The 21,928-nt window shown below is 39.5% G+C and overlaps 1 protein-coding gene across 4 annotated transcripts in view; it reads right to left on the bottom strand.

Moving 5' to 3' along the window:
* The window catches only part of phkb (phosphorylase kinase, beta), a 133,786-nt gene that overhangs the window by 85,450 nt on the left and 26,408 nt on the right, over nucleotides 1-21,928 (bottom strand). For all 4 annotated transcript variants that reach the window (XM_059351122.1, XM_059351105.1, XM_059351113.1 and 1 more), the window contains 5 exons: nucleotides 18,078-18,185; nucleotides 17,048-17,128; nucleotides 11,699-11,814; nucleotides 5,387-5,450; nucleotides 1,779-1,874 (listed from right to left, as the gene is read on the bottom strand). In XM_059351122.1, the coding sequence (XP_059207105.1) occupies nucleotides 1,779-1,874; nucleotides 5,387-5,450; nucleotides 11,699-11,814; nucleotides 17,048-17,128; nucleotides 18,078-18,185 (465 nt within the window). The remainder of the gene's footprint in view (nucleotides 1-1,778; nucleotides 1,875-5,386; nucleotides 5,451-11,698; nucleotides 11,815-17,047; nucleotides 17,129-18,077; nucleotides 18,186-21,928) is intronic.

Genomic DNA, 21,928 nt, shown 5'->3' with positions numbered 1-21,928 from the left:
TTAACATCCTCGGCAGCTGCAGCTGAAATGGGATAGAAGCTCGCAGAACACAGTGCAGGTATTGAATGTGTCGAGAATTGAATATTGAATTCCAATCTTTTGCTACAGTATACAAGATGCTGATATGACATTGATATTTTGGTTAGCTAGACATTATGCTACTGGTCTCTCGCTCCCTACTGCACTCCATCCTTCCAGCTCCTTAACGTTAATCTCTTGCTGCTATAATGCCACTCTAGTCGTCTAATTACACTCATTTCCTCGCAGGCTGACTGAGGCTATTCTGCCTGACACATTCAGCACAGAGAGAAAGAGATGTGATCATTTAAGTGTCTGGAAGCAGTGAAGTGGAGAGAAGGGAATGGTTTTGCATTTGCTTTTCCTCTACCTACCACTTTCTTTTCGCCGTTTTTTTTTCAGCTTTACCTCCCTCCAGCTCTGCAGCCACCGCTCACTTTTCACATTTTTTATCAAGGTTAAAGCATCAGTAGTATAGGTACGGGCAGTGTAATAACTGCACCAGCTAGCCACTAACATTTTGAGTATTAGTTTGTATTATGTTTACAATTAATCTTTTAAGATTTTTGGTTTATGTCTTTAATTGGTGAGATAAAAAATAAATTGTGATACTTTTTAAAAAAAAAACAGTTGAGGGCGCAATCTACTTTTGACCATACTTGTTGATGTCCTGTGTCAAAGTCAGTCGCTGACGAAAAAAAAAAAAGGTAGCTGCAGGAGAAGATTTTGACATCGAGGATGTTTCAATTCTGTTTCAAATTGAACAAGTCGGTCTATCTGCTGGCACACAGGACTACAGCGCATGCCTACTGCGTGACACGTGGTTAGGTTTAAAAAAAAGATCAGGTTTGAATTGTAATAAGTATATATACATACAGTATATAGTATACTGGAAGTCATTTCAAGGGGTGTGACGCATAGTAGTGTCTTGTGGTAATTTAAATAAAAGTAGTCATGTAGCATGCGAGACTGCAACAAGATCTCCAAAAAGACCTCCAAATCTCTAAACAACAGTTTGTCAATACCACCCATAACAACACATGTGAAATAGCACATACGTCATTAAACATACACATATGGTCATATGGTTGGCAGTTGTAAAAAAGGCTGCAGTTTCTGTGAATTTATGCAACAAAACCACAGACCAAAGTAGTTCTGAGGGCGACGTGACTGCCTAAGTTACGAAAAAAACGTAAGTTACGTAAAAAGTGTAAGTTAAAAATCACTTCATTTTGTTTTCACACGGGACATGAACCCTGTTCTCCATATGTTCGAAAAAAATAAGAAAAAGTAACATTTAAAATCCCACCCCACCAGTAAATCATTAATAGAGTCTGTAACCTCGGTATGAATTAGTACATAACTGCAAATTTACTCCTAATTCATACTGAAGCATGACCATGATGACATCGTAAAAATAATCAGCCTTCATATGAATAATATAACATGTAGTCCTTCATCCTCTCTAGACAATTGCTGTTCTTAATTTGTTTTTAGAACTGGTTCTACTGATAAAACATGTCTGTTTATGACCTACATCAATAACAAAAAAGGATTTTTTTATTAGATAAAGATGAGATAAAATGTATTTTTGAACATTAAGTCTGAGAAACAAAGGAAACATTTTCACTGATAATTAGTCATCAATCTAATATTGGTAAAAAGCAAGAAAATACAATTTCTTTTCTCATTATCTTTATAGATCTTCAGTCATTTGTATGGTGGTGTTAGTCGTTGCATAGATAGATGGATGAACTCACATGTGAGCGAGACTCTCGGGGCAGCAGGGAGCACAGGGTTTGCCTGTTTCTGTTGTGGGCGTCCAGATCCACAAATATCACAGACCATGAACAGCCCTGCAGAGCAGAACACATACACAGAAAGAAAGTCAGTCACAGCTGAACTATTCAGCCATTACAGGTACAACAGCAGCATGCAGGCTCATGTTCCGCATGTGCACAAAAATGCGAAAAAAGTCCCCCATCATTTCTCCGAAAAAAACACTTGACAACAAAATGGCTAAAACAACTTCAGGGCCCAGTTAAAAGCCCCCTCCATCACTCCTCCGCACACCAAAACACACTCTTTGGCCGCAAAACCAGGTGGATATTTTTGGCTTGTGCATGTTTTTGAAGTACGGTGTGGGAGTGTTTGAACAACAGTGAGTTGAGAGTCATCCTATCACTTCAAAAGTCCCCATGTACAAATCTGAAGTGCTGCTCCTACAATGCACTCTGTCGGTCCAGTACACTTACACAGCTCGAGGAAGGAGAGGAGGGGCAATTTATGCTTTTACTTAGTAAGGAAAGTGATCAAACCTTTCTGGTCCGGTTCACGTCATCCGTCCATCAGCACCGCTTACATAAAACCAACTGAGTCACTCCTGCAACCTGCTAAGCAGTTTCTAATGTAAGTCAAATGCATTATGTATGAATATTGCCAGAGTCTACTTTTTTCCTCCAAAAACAGATCCAGCCAAGGCTTTTAGTCAAATCAGCAAGCTTTCCTGTCACAATTTGCATAGTGCAGTGGATTGCTGGCCACCAATGTAGGCAGCTGCGTGAAGAGTGAGTGAAATGGCCCTCTCAGGGAAACCTTTTCCGGTGTTACAGCAGCAGAGTGTAAAAAAAAAAACTGAGCACCAAAGATGAGTGATTTTGCCTTGGATGTTAGCTGATGATTGTGGTTTCTTTCATCAGGTTAACATTTTCTTTTTAATAAAAATGAAAAGTGTATGTTGACCCATTAATAGTTCCACTGAGAAAAGTGTAGTCTGTGTTGGATTGTGTTTTTATGTAATTTTTTTTTATTTGCTCCCAAATCTGTTTTACAATGCTGGGTTGCAGCTGAAAAAATAAGGCTAAAATTGTCACACACGCCATAAGAAACAGCTAAGGAAAACGTTAACTTAATGGAAGACAGAAATGTAATTACAGTCGGATCTACTCATGGGGCAGTGTTATTATAGGATGGAAAATACAATCCACATATTAGGTAAAGCTCTCAAAAACATGTATTTAATTTAATTACCACACAGTGACGTTTCAAGCATCATAGTTTCTCTCTTTTACATGTTTCTCTCCACTGTATTATATCATGTGCCTTTCATTTTTTACACTTATTTTTCAGCTGACCTTCCTGCATCTAGCATCAGTGACTGTGTTGCCTTTAGCCAGGAAACTTTGTTTAACTTGTTTGTATTTGACAAAGTCATATCTTGCTCATTATTTGTAAAAACATAATAAATGTGTCCATGTTTGCAATTGGTCATATGCTGCATATTAGACCCTCCAGAAAAACACGGGCATAAATCCTTGATTACGCGGGCTAAAAATGATTTTATGCAGTGAAATTGCGAGAAGTTGCAGAAACTTGCGAATTATGCAAAGTTACAAAATATGTTGCTACTGAATGAAAAAGAGCCATTTTAAAGACTTCCTATGATAAACAAGCATACTAGAACCAAGTTACTTCACAGGTTTATTTTATTTTGATTCAGTGAAGTCAGACAAAGATAAAGGGTATTTTGAACTTATGTAATACAGGGTCCAGGTGCTAGAGATGCAAAATATCAAAAGGTGCAAGACAGAGAAAACTATTTTAAATTAACCTGTGACTTGTCCTTAATAATTATCGGCAAAAAATATTAGATTTTTGTATGGATATTTTATTCTCTATCCCTACCTCTCTATAGCACTCCACTTACTACTTCCATCTACTCTGAGGGTTTAGCCCACGTCCCTCTATAATGAAAATATGACTGTATAATACAGGCCAATTATAGGCCACCATAATCTGTGCCAGAAAGTCATCAATGTCACTGCTTTTATTATGGGTTGCTAATAAACATTGACAGGATGAAGCCTATATAATACCCCTTTCATGGATCATAATCTACGACAACGTGATATGGCTTTCTGTGCATTGATGTGCATAAATTATATTTAAAGATTTGTGTCAGCGGAGAAAAGTAACCTCCCCTCCCCTCTGCACACGCACGCACACACACACACGCACACACGGGAAAATAAAGAAATGCCTGGATTGAGTTAGGTGTGTGTCCGCTCCACTACATCTCTGCTCTCGACTGAGTGTGAATTAGGTGACAATCCGGAGATAGAAAGTGGAACCTGTTAGGATTTGATTGTCCAGCCGTGTGTACACAGCTCTGTGAATTTAATGACTGGCTTTAAAGTTGAAGGATCCTCCTCCTGGCAAGATCAATTTTATCCACAGAGTTCAATTTGTCACACCGAGAAGCTGCTATCTTTGCTCCCGTCGTGTGACACGGAAAGGATCATAAAAAAAATCAAACGTTCACAAAACTGGGGGCTGTGTGTTCATTCATCTAGCACAAAGGCTAAATGTGACACACACCCACGAGAGTCTGCAGCCGGTGTAAAATGTGATAGCAGAGTTGAGAAGGTACTGAATGTTCCCGTTAAAGGGGTTCGGAGGGAGTTGCATTTGGAGTTGGAAGGACGGGAGTCATCTGGGAAATCAAGATTGATAGAGATCATTAATAAGCAACTGGCTAGCTTGTAGCACTTCCATTCCCACAGAGGGACAAGAGACTGGACGAGACACTCACACTAACCAAGGCCCCACACAGAATGGATCATAAAGCAGCTACAGCCCCTCTATAAATTGATTCTTTCAACAAGCTGAGCTTAATGACAAAATCCATTTCCAGGCACAGTTAAACCACACATTTTGCAGCTGATCAGAAGAGAAAAGCAAACAGAGACTTTAATACACACGAAAATACTGAGATGCAGGAGATTGCCAGAAAAGCCATCGCTGGCTCAAGTGGAGAAAAAAACAAGAAAAGACAATAAGAGAGGCTCGCTAAGTACAGGGCTTCACTTTCCAATCCATTAGCAGATGTAATGAATGTCCCTTCCCTTCCTCCACACAAGCAAGAAAAAAAAGAAACATATCCACTAATGGACACAGTAAGGCAGATTCAGAGAGAAAGCAGGACCATCAACTGTTGTCATTGATCAAAGTCTGCTGAGCCAAACATACGAAATGAATCTCCCGATGGTCAAACATCCACTTGAAGAAAAAGTCCTGCATCGATGACAACAGCACTTAATATGCTGATGATATATACTGAAGACCATCACATCAGCTATTGATGCAGGTAATCCAATGCACAGGATGCAAACATCAAGCATATCTCTCTGATGTATGGAGCTGTAATGGGCCTCTTCAGATTTAAATCAGAAAATAGGCTGTCCATCTATAACGCAGTCCTCTGACATGTGACACGATTCAACTCGAGAAAAATACACGTGTCTCCTGGGACTTGTATGAGGAGGAGGGGGAAATGTCTAAGGAGCAGAGTGATGAATTATTCAAATACCTGGTTTCCAAAAAGGTTGAATCCATTGATGGCCTCCAGAGCAGCTTTAGCCAGGCCCACAGAGCTGCGAAGAGAAGAAATGAAAAGAGAAAAGAATTATATGGCACATAATCTCCGAACTCATTGGTTATGGGTCTGACAGCAATTTAGGCTTTGTCTGAATATCCCTCCTGGATTACTCTGTTCTCTATCTTTGAACACCTGCCCCGGGAATCCATCAAAACATGCCATCTTGAAGGACGTCCCAGTTCCTAAATGCACTCAAAGGAGTCGAGGATAGACGATAGAGGACAGAGGAAGCTTCCAGAGAGGAGAGCCGGGATACACCAGTTTTATTACTACAAAGTGGATAAATCACCACTGCCACTTCACAAATGTAAGTGCTCAGACTTCTGTGAAATATATTATCAACAATTGATTCCATAAGCAACATGGTCTCACAGAAATCCGTGAAATAGCCACGGAATCACTCAAATTTCCGTGAAACTGACACGGATTTCGCTACAATGCAAGTTAATGACAGTCATATCCCGTGGCTATTCCAACATACAAAGTGATTATGTACATTCACTGAGTGAATAGAAAATAAAACATATATTTCTCGCTAGAAATGTGATCAAAATCCATTTTTATGCAGAAACTAAGTCAAAATATTGATTTTTTCACTAAAAAACGAGAGAACTGTCCGCCATGTTTCTTGTTCTGACCGCTGGGGACTTGAAAGTCACGTGACTTGGAACAAACCAATAGCCACGGGATATGACTGTCATTAACTTGCATTGTAGCGAAATCCGTGTCAGTTTCACGGAAATTTGAGTGATTCCGTGGATATTCCACGGATTTTGAGTTAAGCGAATCCGTGGCTATTTCACGGATTCCTGTGAGACCAGGTTCCCATAAGTGGTGTCGAAGACCTAAGGAATCCTTTTGGATAAATTTAATAAGCATATGGAAAAAACTGAAATGTCCAATATTCAACATGGTCCCTTGATCTCTGACCTCAAGATATCTGAATGAAAATAAGCTCTATGGGTACCAAGAAGTCTCCCAAGTCTTTATAGACATGCACACTTTATACTAATCCTGCAGTTTTTCTCATGTATGAAAATAAATTATTTGCGCCTATAGCAATCAACAACTTATGACACATAAGTGTGCATGGGAGTGGCCTTCATATACTTCTATCATGATCTACTAAACTTTGAAAATTTGAAAAGGCGGAGCTTCCGCATAAGAAGAGATGCAGGTGAGCAAAACAAGGATGTGAAATCTATGCCTGGATGACTTCTCTCCATACAAATGCAGTGAAACACAAAAAAAGCTAATATAAGTCATCATCAGATGATAGCCGATTGGTTCTGAGATTGCCTTTCGGCCAATGCGTTCCGCCTCTTTTGCTCTCCATACAGACTGTTTACTGTTTATAATATCTTGCATATCATAATAGTGACAATAAATGTGGCTCTGTGATTGCGATAGTAACCATGAGCGTCTTTCAATTGTCAGGCGCCCACCAAAAAAAGCATTCAGAATCCCACTTGAATCTTAAACTGCTATCTGTTAGGATTCAATAAAGCTGAAGGGTCCCGAGATTGTGGTCTACTGTAGATAATGGATCTCTTTAATAAAAACCTTATACTGAATTTCACACTGGCTGGCTACTGTGATTGCAATGCAGGCTAAATGTGAATCAATTTCACTGTCATTTTGTTTCCCTTTCCACCCGGCCAAGATTTCCCTAGAAAAGAAAAGGAGGGGGGAAAAAATTGCAGGGAACTTGGCAATGACTGGCGGCAGATCTGCTGACATATCAAAATGCATTCATTACCATTAGTGAAGCCTGAATCAATGCTTAAAATACAGAGGATGACTGGCTAATTCAGGCTGGGAAAGAGCTCTGCTGCACACACTCAAATGGCTGGCTCTGGTCAGTAAGCAGTGTCTGTCAGCACCTCACACAGAGATAAAGGATGTGAGGTGCTTTGTGGGGAAACAGGAGGTTAAAAAATTGATACCAGGAAACAGTTTCATGATGCAACAGTGTCAGTTGAGAAGTTGGAGGTAAAGATTCTCATGATGAAAATGTTGCTGTAGACTGTATCCATGAGCTGCACTTCTATTCTGTTACTCTTACAGGAAATGTGTATACATACAGTTGAAGTAATACTGGGTTCATTGCATCATGTTTGTTTATTTTATATTTCATAAAGTGGAGTTATGGACCAGGAGTCAGTAGACGGCCACTCACATAGATATAAGACCTCCATAAGACCTGTCATTACCTCCACCAAGTAGATTATTTTTTCAGTTCAGTTTGTTTGTTTGTTAGTTTGTTTGTCTGCAAGGTTACTGAAAACTACTGGTCCGATTTTTATGAATTTCAGTGGGAGGGTGTAGAATTGGCCAAGGAAGAATAAAAGGGGAAGAGAGTTGATTTCTCATCCACCCCATCTTGATTGCTGAGGAATAACTGAAAGATGAAAAATGGACAACAACCCTCAGTATTGACCGACATCAGGGCTCTGCTCACTATCTGAGCAGAGGATGATGTCCAACAAGAAATCGAAATCAAATCGACATCGTCTGCCAAAACCCAATGCTGCGCCATTGCTCCTAAAATACACACCGTAACTGGATTTTTTGCCCCTAATTTAAGTGTATTTTAAACGTAGTGCCTGTTTATGAGTTGTAAGAAATCATAAGTTATCTTTTAAAAAGGAAAGCAAAACTGGTTTAATAAAAAACAACAAAACTCTGGATGTGCTGACAGGTGTTCAGACGGCAAAATTACACATCTTACTTTAGATTATTTAACTGGTTTTCAGAAGCGCTGTTAAAGCTTAATATCAACTCAAATTACAAGTCTTTCTTTAAGAGTCATCCAAAGCCAAAGTTCAACCCAATGTCACTGCAGAGCTACAGGGATGATAGTGGGCCAATAGCAATGACTAGCTGGAAGATAGCTGTAGCATGGCAACAACATTTCCTAATGCACGGACCACTGATACTGGAACTGTACCTATGTTGTCCAAACTTTGTACATCATAAGCCAATAATTACTAACTGAATGACCAAAAATCAACTGAAGGGGACCAAATGGGACTTTTAGAGCTCCTGGAGGTCCGGGGTCTTCAGGCTGGTACTTTGCTGGATGGTAAACTATATTAATTGGCTATGAAAAGCCAATTAATATACTCAATAAAGTAGGGATGGTAACATACAGAATAATAATAACATACAGTATAGCACAGCACATTCAGGTGATGATTCTAATTTTCACAGTTGTAAAATGAATGTAAAAATGGACCATTATGAATGATAGATAATGGTGATAAAGTACATGAACTTATGAGCACAACATTGTTTTTATATAAAAATGTTTAAATTAGCTTGAGTTGAGATATTTCAAGAAAACCAGATGCCTCCAAGATTAGATATGCCACTTTAAATAAAACACCCCAGTCTAGCAATTTGACTGGGTGTGATGATAAACATGAGGCAGAAGCAATCATTTGATTTGATATGGACAAATGAATAGTGTGCCAAAATGAACACATCCTTTCCTGTTCATTTCCACTGAGCCTCTCTCTGCCCACTGGCACTCTGGGACTAGAAATGACTGCTCAATTTGATCATTTACACAGATCTTGTTTACACAGAACCATTTTGAATCTTCCCCTGCCACAGCTTGCTGTTTGCATACAGCATGTTAATTGGTATTACGCAACGACATGTATAAGCTAGCTCACTAATTGTGAAAATCCAAAGCATGACCTCAAGGGGAGGAAATACAAGAAGTGTTAGACACAGGGCTTCTTCACTACATCGAATTTGTTATCTTTTCTCCAGGATATCTTGGCAGGCTGCTGCCAATAGCCTTGGATTGTTGGAGAAAGAAAAAAACATGCTTCTCAGAGATAAGCAATGGCAGAAATTGAGGATCTTTATCAAGAGACTGAGGGAGTAGAGGGAGGCCAGTTCGACCTTGGATGATAAATCAGTTAGGAGCACGTAACAAAAAGTCATGGCGATCTGACTTCACTGGCTGATGTTTTAACATGGAGTCCGGAATCCTTATCTTTATAGAAAGTCCCGGCCAAACCAATAATACCAATATAACATAACCTCCAGTGAAGATGTGGCAGGTGTGCCCTGGCTGGAGGACCCACTCCACAGCAAAGCAACAACAAGCAGGACCTTCTGTTCCACGTGAATACAAGTGGCTGTCAGAGGTGAGACGTAGAAGCTGTGCGGCTCTGAATAAAAAATTTTGCCTGAGCAGCTCACAACCTCAAATCAATTCCTCTCTTTGTTAAATTATAACACAGATGGAATTTGAGAATTTTAACACCAGTTAAAATGAAGGCCAAAGCAAAGCTGATAAGAGGCTGTAAAACATTTCAGTCGTATAATCCTTGTTTGAACGCAACCATTCAAAATTAAAGTGACTTGTCCTCCAAAGCAGATTTAATATCTACTGATATAATCAGTAATTATAAAAAATATAAAATATAATGGTGGGTCTATATTCTTGTTTTGTAAGTTTTTGCAGAACCAGGATATAGTTCTTTGGACAAAGTTTCCATTGTTTTCCAGCACATTGTAATGCAAGTGTTCTGAGAGAAAACTAGACTTCTGCGACTACTTTTGGCTCTGTCTTCAGACTTGAGAAAGAAATCAGGCTTGAGACAGGGATGTATAGAATATGACTGTATGTGTGAAAGGGTGAATGAGCGCAGTCTGTAGTGTAAAGCGAATGGTCGCAAAGCGACTAGAAAAGCGCTATATAAGTGCAGGTCCATTTACCATTAAAATATACCAATCAGGTATGCCATATCAGAGAGAGGGGGCTTCCATTGGCCGAGCAACAAATGCATAAGTGCATGAGCATGTATGTCCCTTCAGATGGTGAAAGTCTGATTAAAAGGCAGAAAATCTAAACCTGGAGCTACAGAGTGGTGAAGTGGTAAGCACTCCGCAATCTGGCCTCCTCCCACAGTCTAAAGTAGGTAAATAAACTTAAAAATTCCTAGGTTAATCAGAGACTCTAAATTGCCCTAGGTGTGACTGAGAGTGTATAGTTTGGCGACCTGTCCGGGGTATTCCTCTGCCAGCCCCCCTGTGACCTGAGTCGAGTTCAGATAAGCGGCCAGTGAATGGAAAGAGACAATAGCGCAATAAAACATGGGTCAATATCTGTTACGTAGTTCAGAGATAGAGAGAAAATGTTGCCAATAATTTAGCCTTCTGCTAACGACAGACAAAGGCCGCAGCTATTTGTAACGGCTACGACTATGAAGCCAAATGAAGCCGTCAGCCTTTGGCTATGGTAAGCAGTAGGCTAAACTATTAGCAACATCTCCATCTCCGAAACGCTTGTCAATATTTGCACATCTGTGTATCTAGCTGGAGCCTTGAATCACAGTATGTCATCTCAAAGGGCGTTACACACCACACGTTTCTACGGGTTACTGTGTGAAGCCCCTGCTCGTCCTTTCCATTCTGATGGGGATTTTGCCTTTTCCAAAAAACTGCCTACTCCAGCTTTAACTGTTTGGGTTGTTCAGACATGGCAAAAAGAGTGGAATAGACAAATATGTCATCAGTTATAACAGCTTTTAGGCCAGGAGACCACTTCACTCTCACTGCTTGGCCTTTGGTAGTCCATAAATTCCACTGTTGCACCCCGATAAGTTTCCTGCCTTTTTCATTTAACTTAGCCATTATCCTCTTCCTTCCATTATGTCCTTCTTCCATCCATCTCTTCCTCCATCTATCCATCCGAGTTGAATGCACCCATTTTATCACAGAGGCTTAAAGCTCTCCAGATCTCTCTCCTCTCTGCTGTTGGTCCTGACTATTCACTTCAGTTTATTTTATAAGAAAAGTTCCCTCTGCCCTGCACACACACACAGACACAGACACACACACACACACACACACACACACACACACACACAGAGATTGAACGATAACCTAACATCCAACAGTGAAATTTGCAGCATCCCAGTGGTTCGTGACACTGTGTAATCTATAAAGCTCTGTGTGTTTATATATTGGGAATCCATCTTTGCTACAGTGTGTTTCCCAGAGCCGCAGAGGAGAAAATCAAACTTTGGTCAGTCAAAAAATGTGTTTTTTTCTGCCTTTTATTAATGTCTATATAAAAATGTTGCAAAAGTCTAAAAATTGTTTCAGAAGACTGGATATCAGCATTGTTTCTCAAGCAAAAACCCGTAAATACCCAGATTTGATCTCTACAATGTGCACATGTGCTTGCAGTCTTTGTGTGTTGCTAAGCTTTTGACTGACCTGGAATGCAGCTCAGTGCTGCCGTTGTTGTATTTGCTGCCTCTCTCCCACATGCCGTAGTCAGGCACCCTGTAGGCTCTTTCCACACAGAACACCAGGTTCTGGATGAAGGAAACCTGCTCACAGAAAACACATCAAACACAGGAAGGCATGGGACATTAAGAATGGATGTAATACAGACAGCTGCCTATAAATTCACAGTGTCTTATACATACAGACGCACAGGCATGTACTTTTAGATCAAGGGCTGGTTCACATTAGGGCTGCTCTATTATGGCAAACATTAAAATCAGTTATTCAATAGCATTACCCATTGACTGTGGAAACACTGTGCATTTTATAGATAAATTATATATACAGTACAGGCCAAAAGTTTGAACACACCTTCTCATTCAATGCATTTCCTTTATTTTCATGACTATTTACATTGTAGATTCATCAAAACTATTAATGAACACATGTGGAATTATGTACTTAACAAAAAAGTGTGAAAACACTGAAAACATGTCTTATATTCTAGTAAGCAAAGGGTGGTTACTTTGAGGAATCTAAAATACAAGACATGTTTCAGTTATTTCACACTTTTTTGTTAAGTACATAATTCCATATGTGTTCATTCATAGTTTTGATGCCTTCAGTGAGAATCACTTAACAAAAAAGTGTGAAATAACTGAAACATGTCTTGTATTTTAGATTCCTCAAAGTAGCCACCCTTTGCTTACTAGAATATAAGACATGTTTTCAGTTATTTCACACTTTTTTGTTAAGTACATAATTCCACACGTGTTCATTAATAGTTTTGATGAATCTACAATGTAAATAGTCATGAAAATAAAGAAAACGCAATGAGAAGGTGAATGAGAAGGTGTGTCCAAACTTTTGGCCTGTACTGTATATATACATTAAAATCAGGTTAGTATCATTGAACTGCCACAACCTACTGATAATAGCTAAACATATAGTCAACATCCACTGTAAAGGAACGGTTGCAGCTATGCATGCACTTACACCCACTAACATACATATACAGTAATGAGTAACCTTTCATATTGATCTGGGTGGAGGTGTATAACTCTCCCTCTCATTATACAGGTTAGTAAAGAGGACAAGAAAGCAGATTCCTCATCAGCGCTCAAGGTCAAACTGTCTCCGCAGCTACAGACAAGGTGTAATTAAGTAGTAAAGTGTGGCGGTATGTGAGGCTTTAGCTTCATCAGCCTGTCGACTGCCTGTGACACGACACTGAATGGACACATCACAACATTCATTTATAGCGCAGCTTTAATTATCAGTGTGCTGCCCTTTCATTACAGACTCGAAAAACTCATCAGCAGCATCCTTGATTTCATCACCAAACAAAACAGTGGCCTCATGGTTTTAAAGTCGTAATTAGCTTCTTGCCTCTATCACCTGCTCCACACCAGCTGTGGAGACCCTGCGTCTATGAGAGACATGTCAAAATCAATAGGCACATCTAGAAAAAAAAATAAAAAGGGAGAGACATAAAATGTTTGATGACTTAAAGGCGTTGAATCATTAAAAAGACCTGAAAGTGGCAGGACGTATGTGTGCGTGTGTGTGTATGTGCTTGAGTGATGGCAGATTTAATCTAAAATGACAAAGTGGGGGAGAAAAGGAGAGAGAGAGAGTGAAAAAGAAAGATAGAGAGAAGCAGATAGAACCTGTGCAGGACTTAAATAGGCCAATCTGTGAAGGAGGGCAGGGAAAGAGGGAGCAAAACAGACGAGAGAAAGGTTTGCTGGTTCTCTTATTTGGGCTTTTATGAGTGGAATGATTAACGAGGGGAACTTTTTAGTATCTTAATGGTATCTTAATGAATGTTAGTGCCCAACGGCAAAACAAGCCTCTCTGTCTCCCCGGCACAAGCCGACAGTCCCTGCCAGTTCTGCCTTTTTTTTTTGTCCTTTGGAGGTGGATTGCGCACATGGACACATTTGCAGAAGGTAAACGAAGGAATACTGAATGTGCTGCTGCTTTAACCCACTCACATAGTGAAAAAATGCATACACCTGTATTATGTGAAGAAACACAGATCCGTACAGGCTAATGAGACGCTCCATTTCATGCTGCGTGAGACTGAAAATGGCATCTTGCAGGAGGTCGATAGTGCATCTTCTCAGAGGACACGCAGCAGCCTTTCTATACCACCTACCTCAAGGAAAAAAAAAATACTGCAATGCAGCTTCCAGCTCAGTCAAGTAAAAGCTAATGGACTTCACAAGCAGTGACAGCTATCAACAAGCTAATAAATGATACAGTAACAATGTACTTAGCCCAAATAAAAAGCTTTTCAAACATTGTTTCGTGAGAAAACAAAGACCTTTTGCTCACTGGATCTGATGTGAGCTAATAAAAGGATAAGGGGAGGGCTGAAACTGCCTCAGTTTGAATTATGCAACCTAATAATCAGTGTTTAAACATGCAAATTAAGGCTGCTGTGCAGACAGGACTGCCCTCAAAGAAAAACTTGCATTGTCAATTTGTTTGCCATCAGGGGTGAAAAATCGAGAAAAATGAGAGGTTATTAGGGAGGGTTTTCTGTAAACAAAGTGAAGACTGCACGCACTAATTGGTTAGTGGCGAAATGTTTTACCATGTCCTTACTTTCTTAAGATAAGCCCAATCTAGTAAACAAATGGATTCCTTTACCAGCGGCACAAATTTCACCGCTCCGTGGCGGTAAGTAAAGCTGTGAATGAGCACACTATAAAAACTAACAGAATTAATGAAGTTCCAACTGCTCCTTGGGGCCACACAATAAACAGCACAGTGTGTAAACTTAACAGCCAAGTTGCCTTGTTGTTTTATTAAGAGGCAAACATAAAGCAGACAAAAAATGACACCGGACATATACATCCGACTCTGAAGAAAAGCATTCGAGGCAGATTCTCAGTAATAGTCTGACTTGGTGCGCTGCCAAATAAGACGTTACCGGTTCGATTCCCAGGAGGACATTTAAGCCTCCACAATGAAATCATCTAAACGTTTCCCTGTTGAAAGTCAATTGAGCGGCTCAGCAAAAACATAAATGTGAGCCGAGCTATAAAAGTGAGATACTGTCCCCTGATCCTGCATTTGTGTCGGCTCTAGGATATCTGTAGGGGATTTAGGGTATAGCTAACTGCCTTTAGAAATCCCTTGCTCTTACTTTATAGCATCTGGTTGGATCTTCAGGAGGAAGCACATCATAATTTAAGACTTATGAATCACATTAGGTCCCACAATTTGTTTTAGAGTTTTTCAGTGACACATTTTCTCAACAGGAACATTATCGTGCATGCATATGGACTCATAAAGGGTAAAAAAATGTTCCTCGGTAACGTCACAATGCAGTTTATAGATGCTTCAAAGCATGTTACTGTAGAGTATAACTGCAGTATATATATTTTGGATTGACAGTTCTATAAGACACAGACTACCAAGTCACGTACAGAGAAACAAGACTAAAGGCCCACAGCTCTATTTAGCTGCATTTGATACTAGCCCTAGTGGTACTAAATGCTAATGCTAGCATGCTAATTGCAATGCTGACATGCCACTAGCAGGGTATAATGTTTCCCATTTTCATCATCTTTATGCTAAAAAAGTACAGATTTGCCTAACCCTGACCCTAACTAAATTTCCCCTCTGGGATACATAAAATAATTTAGATTTTTGGATTTGAGGGGAACTAGGGGTGGGCGATATGGCCCTAAGAGACTATATTTCAGGGTATTTTTGCGATAACAATATTCTTGACGATATTAAAACATACTGAAAAATATTTAGAAATTATATTTTTAGTCTGAATAAATAAATAAAAATCATACAACAAAATAAAAATCAATCATAAATCTAAATGTAGTGTAAATTTCAAATCTAAATGGTTGCCAAATACAAAAAATTTACTCTTCACAATTAGCAAATAATAAAAAAATAACCATCTAGGGGGTCTGGGGGGAGAAAATTTTGTACATTTTATAGTACAATGTGATCAATCTCGTCAACTTTGAGAGCTAAATGTGAGCAAAAACCTTACATAACCTCGCTTTTTTTTTCATAAAAGCCCAAATTTGGTGCCTCCCACACATTCTAATGCCACTATTCCATCATATAACTGATCTTATCATTGCATATTTTAATTAATTACTGTAAAGGAGAATAAGGGTTCTTGCATGTTTTATTTAAGGCATCTTATTTTGACAGTATTCTTGTTAATTCTGTGATGGATTATGTGCTCTTATTTTGGCATTTGTTTAGCGACAGGAAGTAATAGTAGCTTTTTGCGATTAACAAAACTTTAATTGTTAGCTAATATTAGCTTGCAGCTAACGAACGGCATAATGCAGCAGTGTGTTTGGACTCTGATGGCCCGTATTTAGTTCGGCGCGCAAGCACACGCAGACGCACAAAGAGAGATGATGTGGGGACGTGACTGATACAGACAGGTAGGTTCTTGTTTTGAAGCACAGTGGAGAGGGCAGCTCGGCAAATTCAGTGCATGTGTGTGTGTGTGTGTGTGTGAATGCGCGCACATGTCTCGGAGGAGGACGGAGAAGTGCAGGTCGGGTTTTGACTGACTGATGGGTGACAGACGCTCTGCTGAGCAGACACACAATGCAAAATAATTTTATACTATGAATAGTGTCAATATACTTTCAGTAGCTTGAAATGTGACGTTAGTGCAGCACATGAGACTCTGGTGGGCCGCCATGGTCTAGGTCATTAATGGGAACCCTTACGTCACCACTTTAAGAAGTAGGAATGTTGCCAATATCATGACATGCTTTTTTTTTACCCATAAAAAAATATACCGGTATAATCGTGAACAATATGATATGGCACACCCCTAATGGGAACATCATTAGTTATTAGTTATTAGCCAAACCAAATGGCAAATGCAAATTAGTCAGTAGGGTTCAGTCTATTGGGTCCATGCCTTCATGTCAAGCCATACAATAGTTGATAAATTTCTGTCTCAATCGACCGTCAGACCAAGACACACATCACCTTTCCCAGAGCCACACCAGCATGCCAAAAAACTTTAAAAGAACTTCAAGTTAGTTTTTAAGTTTTTTTTACATACAGTTTAACTGGTTTTCACTCCAAAAAATGTAAATACGTTTAATATTGACAGCAGCATTCTGAATAGAACAATTTTGCTTGGGAAAAAGCATTTTTGTTCGATGTATAATTATCCAAGAAAAAGAAGATGTTTCAAACCGTCTGGGACTTAAGATGAATACAGATTGCTGCTAGTGGATTAGACAGAAAATATCGATAAACTGTGTGTAAATCCCTAGTGTCCAGAATCGATCACCTTTGCAGTCATTCTAGTGTCTTGTTTACCTCATCAGTGTTGTAAATGATCTGCAGACCAGAGCAGATCATCTCCACCAGGTACAGCAGAAACAGAGAAACGGCATCGATCTACAGCAATGACAGGGGAAAGGACACAGTGGATGAGATACGATGAAAAAAATTACCATCATTTGTACATTGTGTGATATTCCCAGATATGTCAATACAGCTGTCTTTAATTTCCTACAAAGTGTAGAGACTGGGGCATGAGCTCTGTATTAGCCATTAGGCCTTTGGCATTGAACTGGTGTCATCAATAATGCAATTTACATCATGGCAAATATATTTGAAAGGAAATCAAGCCAAGGACTAAATGTGAATAGATGTGTTTAACATCTATACAGCTTTGATGATTTATGAGTTTTTCTTCATCCAAACATTATAATTTTGATTTTCTATCTGGCTCTCTTGATGTATTAGCCACCCTTCACTGGAAATGCAGTCTCCATTCAAACGTTACACAGCAAATTGACCTCTGTCAATACCATTGACAGAAGAATAAGCTGTTTTAGTGCCAATTTAATGCACATTCACCTCTGAGGACAAGTCAATTTTCCAACAGTACATGCATGCCAAGTAGAGAGATGAAGAATAAATAAAACATTTTTATGGGCATTTTTTTGTTGCACTAAAAAACAAAACCTCAAGAGATCAATTGGCTAATTTGTAAATCCAATTCACCTTTTGCACGGTTCACTTCTCATAGTTTCTTTCCTGATCACAGCCAGTTAAATCATTTTGTATATTGTGACATCAGATATGAAATAGTGTCTGTAGATCTGGAGAATTACTTGACAGGTCTCTATAGCCTTAGGAAGCCTTTGTAGACATAATCGTTGCATCTACATACTTCATTAAAAGGTGGACAGATAGTAATACACTAATCCAAAACACACACACCCACATGTATCTATGCTTGTACAAAAACAAATACATTTTACTTGTACAAATAGATTTCCATTTTATTCTTTCAACTGAGGGTTTCCTCATTTCTGCAACTGTCTGCTCACTGGCTGACCTGCAGGTGGTGGTAGTCGCTGTAGGAGTGCACCTCATCACCGGTGTCTACGTTGAACACTGAGTGCAGACACTTGGAGGGGCTGGGATCCTGTTTAAACTCCTCCACCTGGGAGAGAGATACAGGGAGACAGAGAGGACGGGATGAATAAGAGAGGTCAAGGGTAAGCAGGGAGCAGAGAAAGAGAGAGGGAGAGCCATTCATCTCCTCAGCATGCTACAGTATAGCACAGAAGCAACATTTAAAAGCACACAATTGAGAACCTTGTGTTTCAAGGTGATACATGGTAATTAACGGCCTTAACTCTGCTGTAAAGGCAGATTACTTCAATGGCTGTTACATCTCATCATTACACAGCAATTGACTCTTCCACTCCTTTCAGCATTTCCACTTGAATTGACATTTCTAATCACAGCTTTTCACACAAGATTTTGGCCCATCTAACGAAATTATAGTGAAGCCCGTTCAAAGAATAAGATATGTCGATCCATTTTACATGATCAAGGTCTTTAAAGCACTAGATCATCAATATCTTTTTGCTGGAAAGCCTGAATGACACTGAGTTAGCAAATGACATTGTTGTCTGGTGTCCTTTTTATAAACCAGGCTTTTCTTCTTTTATAATTTAAGGCAAGACATTTTCAAATCGAGTGGCTGAAATATTTAAAAGTGTCTTTGAGTTGCCAAGGGCTTTTCTATTTTGTAGAATTCTTAAAGCATTCGATATCTCCTCTCTGTAAATGAGGACGTTAGGATCAGATTGCCGCCTTGGGGATATAGTGGGCAGACTGAAAATCAAATATTTCCTGGCTTTATCCCCATGTTCGTAACATCTTTGCCTGGCAAATCTTTTTGAGAAAAAGTTTGACCTCTTCATCTTGCATAAAAAGTCTATCTAAGGTTGACCTGACTGCAGATATTTCTCACAATAGGGTAGGAGATGGAGAATCAACACAGGCTCTTTACTTGAACTGGAATTTCTACTTTGTCCGTCTTCAAATATTATCTGTCTCTTGTAATTCAAAGGACTCCAGAATACCTTTCAGTATTTTCTTCAACTAATACTTTCAATACCTAAAATGCAACTTCAGTTTCTTTAATGCTCCTATTTACTTGTAATTCTTTCACATCAACAGATACCTCAGTTCCTTTCAGTTCTTTTGCTTCAACCGATTCTTCAACTACTTTTGGTGCTCAATCTTCCACTTCAATTTATTTAAATGCTGCTGTTTGAGTTGCCACTTCAACTACTTTTAATGCTTGCACTTCAATGGATACCTCACTTCCTTTCCTTTTTCATCCGATAATTGAACTGTATTCGGTTCTTAATCTGCCACTTCAACTTCTTTTAATGTTCATATTTGAAGTGCCACGCCAATTATTTTTACTTTACTTTTAATGCTTGCACTCCTTCTAGGTTCTTTTACTTCAAACAATACTTCAGTAATATTCGGTGCTTAATCTGGCAATTCAAGTCCTTTCAGTGCCTAAAACTATTAAACGTCTTAAGGTCTTTAACATTCTCTAACTTTCCCAATACAACAATACCATTCAAAAGCTTCCAATAATCAAAATATTTGGGCAGTTTTAAATATTTTATATTTAAAGTCTTTCGTACATCTAGCCATTTTAAATAGTCATAACACCAGTATGTAATATTATACTAATTTCCTGTACAAGTGCCCCCAATGGGACTGCTTAGCCTGACATTAAGGGAATGTTCAACTTCCCAATATGCAGGATTACACAAATCCATAAACACCCTGTTGTCACATACTATATAATTCCTTAGATAAAATAAACAGGAACAGTCAATATGTCTGTCCCATGAGCAATAACCCAGGCAGCTATACTGTACAACATAACAGTGTGTTCTGAAACAGATAAGTGGCAGATTTAAGGGCAACACCACTAAGACTTGGTTTACAACAAATACATTAAAAAAACCCTAACCAGCATGTACAGCATGTGTTGTTCTTTGTGTTCAGTGAATTGTTGGTGGCTTTGTGTGTGTGTGTGTTTGCTGCATCGACTCAACAACACCCCAAATTACGACTGGGCCGCCAGCTCCATCGTGCAGAGTTATAAATAATTGGCCCTTTGTCCCATTTTTACCTCGTTTGTTTCTTTTCTCTACACCTCTTTTGCAACTCTCTCCATCATCAAGCTCCCCCTTGCTGTCTCCATTTTTCTCCTTCTACCTCCCGCCCGCCCTCGCCTCACTTCTACCGCTCTTCTCCCAGTACTTTCTATTACTCACTCCCTCTTTTCTTTGTTGTCCCTCTTGCTTTCTGTGTCTTTATCTCTTTTTCTCAGACTCCCCATTTTTCCTCTTGTTCTTTTTCCTCTGGCACACCACCTCTACACACCTTATTCTCTCTCCCGCTCTCCCTTCTCCGCTAGTCAGGTCATAGTGGAGACCCCCTGTCCCACTTTTACTGAGGCTGCTCCACTTCCTGCCATCCCACAGCGACCAATACTTGAGAGTGTGTGTGTGTGTGTGTGAGTGTCTGTGATAGTGATTGCAAGAGCTACCTCTGTAAGCACATAACAATAGGAACTGCTGTTTATGTTTCTATAAAACCTACTTCTGTGTGGAGGTCTCTCTAATTCTTGCTCCAGCAGAGCCATAGTGTCAAGTGGCTTGACTCCCGGGACATTCAGGGCCCCAGATCTTGTGCTGCAGTGCGCCAATATGAGCTCCAAATTAGTGAAAAACCTCAATTTCTGCTGCTCTATCCAGCAATAGGAAATTGTACAATTCATGCAAAATAATGCATGACATTGTACAAGTCATGCATTATTCTATATCAATTGGGAACACAATTGCATCTCATCGAACCAATAACCAGGCCATTCTTTGTCATTTCTGGTTGTGAAGGAGATACCTTTGATTTTTCCCCAAACAACTCATCGTAAAGAGATAAAGCCAGCATACAGAAGTAGTTCACAAAGACGGCAGTCAAGAAAAAAGACACCATCGCACACAATTGGCAGAAATGGAATATAATATTCATAACAATGTTTTAATTAGTGTATGATCACCTGAAACTAAGAATTGCTGTGTTCTTGTTAGCTCAAAATGAGGGAGTGGGTCTTCTTCCATAGAGTCCACCATGTTTCTACAGTAGGCCAGAAGGACAAGCCAAACACTGGCTCTAGAGAGGGGTTTTTTATGTCTTCTTCTGGGGGCGCTTTGTGGGTTTTCAGACAAAAATTACCCTAACCAACTGACAAATTGACTTTCACTGATTTTTTGTCCCAACTAATAAAACCTTACACTTGAAAAAGTTGTCTCTGTACACCCAACAACTACAGTGGGGGCCAGCTGCTGTGTTTGCTCTAATATTTGCCCAGCAGTGTCCCTGTGTCACGTCTCCATTAAAAATGCCATGTTCTTGGTAAGTGTTGGAGACGGGGTCGCAACGAACGTTGCGCTGTGTAATTAACTGTGTAAACCGAGCTTTGTAATTAAGACACAGGAAACCTCTCCCCTAAATTAGGTCGTCAAGGTCGAGGCAAAATGAAACAGAATGGCTTTTCAAAGACACGCTGTACACATGCACGCACACAGTGACACGGCCAGCTGCTCTATTCAAAAATGTTGTTGTGAGCAATAAAAAAAAACCCATATAAAGGACATTGGTTACATAAAAAGGTGTATTTTGCCATTTTTCATTCACAGCCTACTCATGCATCAAGTTTCCTGCAGACGTGGCGTGAAATTTCCCCCTGTGGAGCAAAAGTCTTTGGCAATTAACAGATTGTCGGTTATTAAGCCCTCAGGACTAAAGCAACCGGCTCCCATTGTCATTTGTTATGATATGAAAGAGGAACCAGATGTGTCCAGT

This window comes from Centropristis striata, chromosome 2, assembly GCF_030273125.1.
Source record: "Centropristis striata isolate RG_2023a ecotype Rhode Island chromosome 2, C.striata_1.0, whole genome shotgun sequence".
Taxonomy (NCBI): domain Eukaryota; kingdom Metazoa; phylum Chordata; class Actinopteri; order Perciformes; family Serranidae; genus Centropristis; species Centropristis striata.
This window is presented reverse-complemented; position numbering and strand designations above follow the sequence as displayed.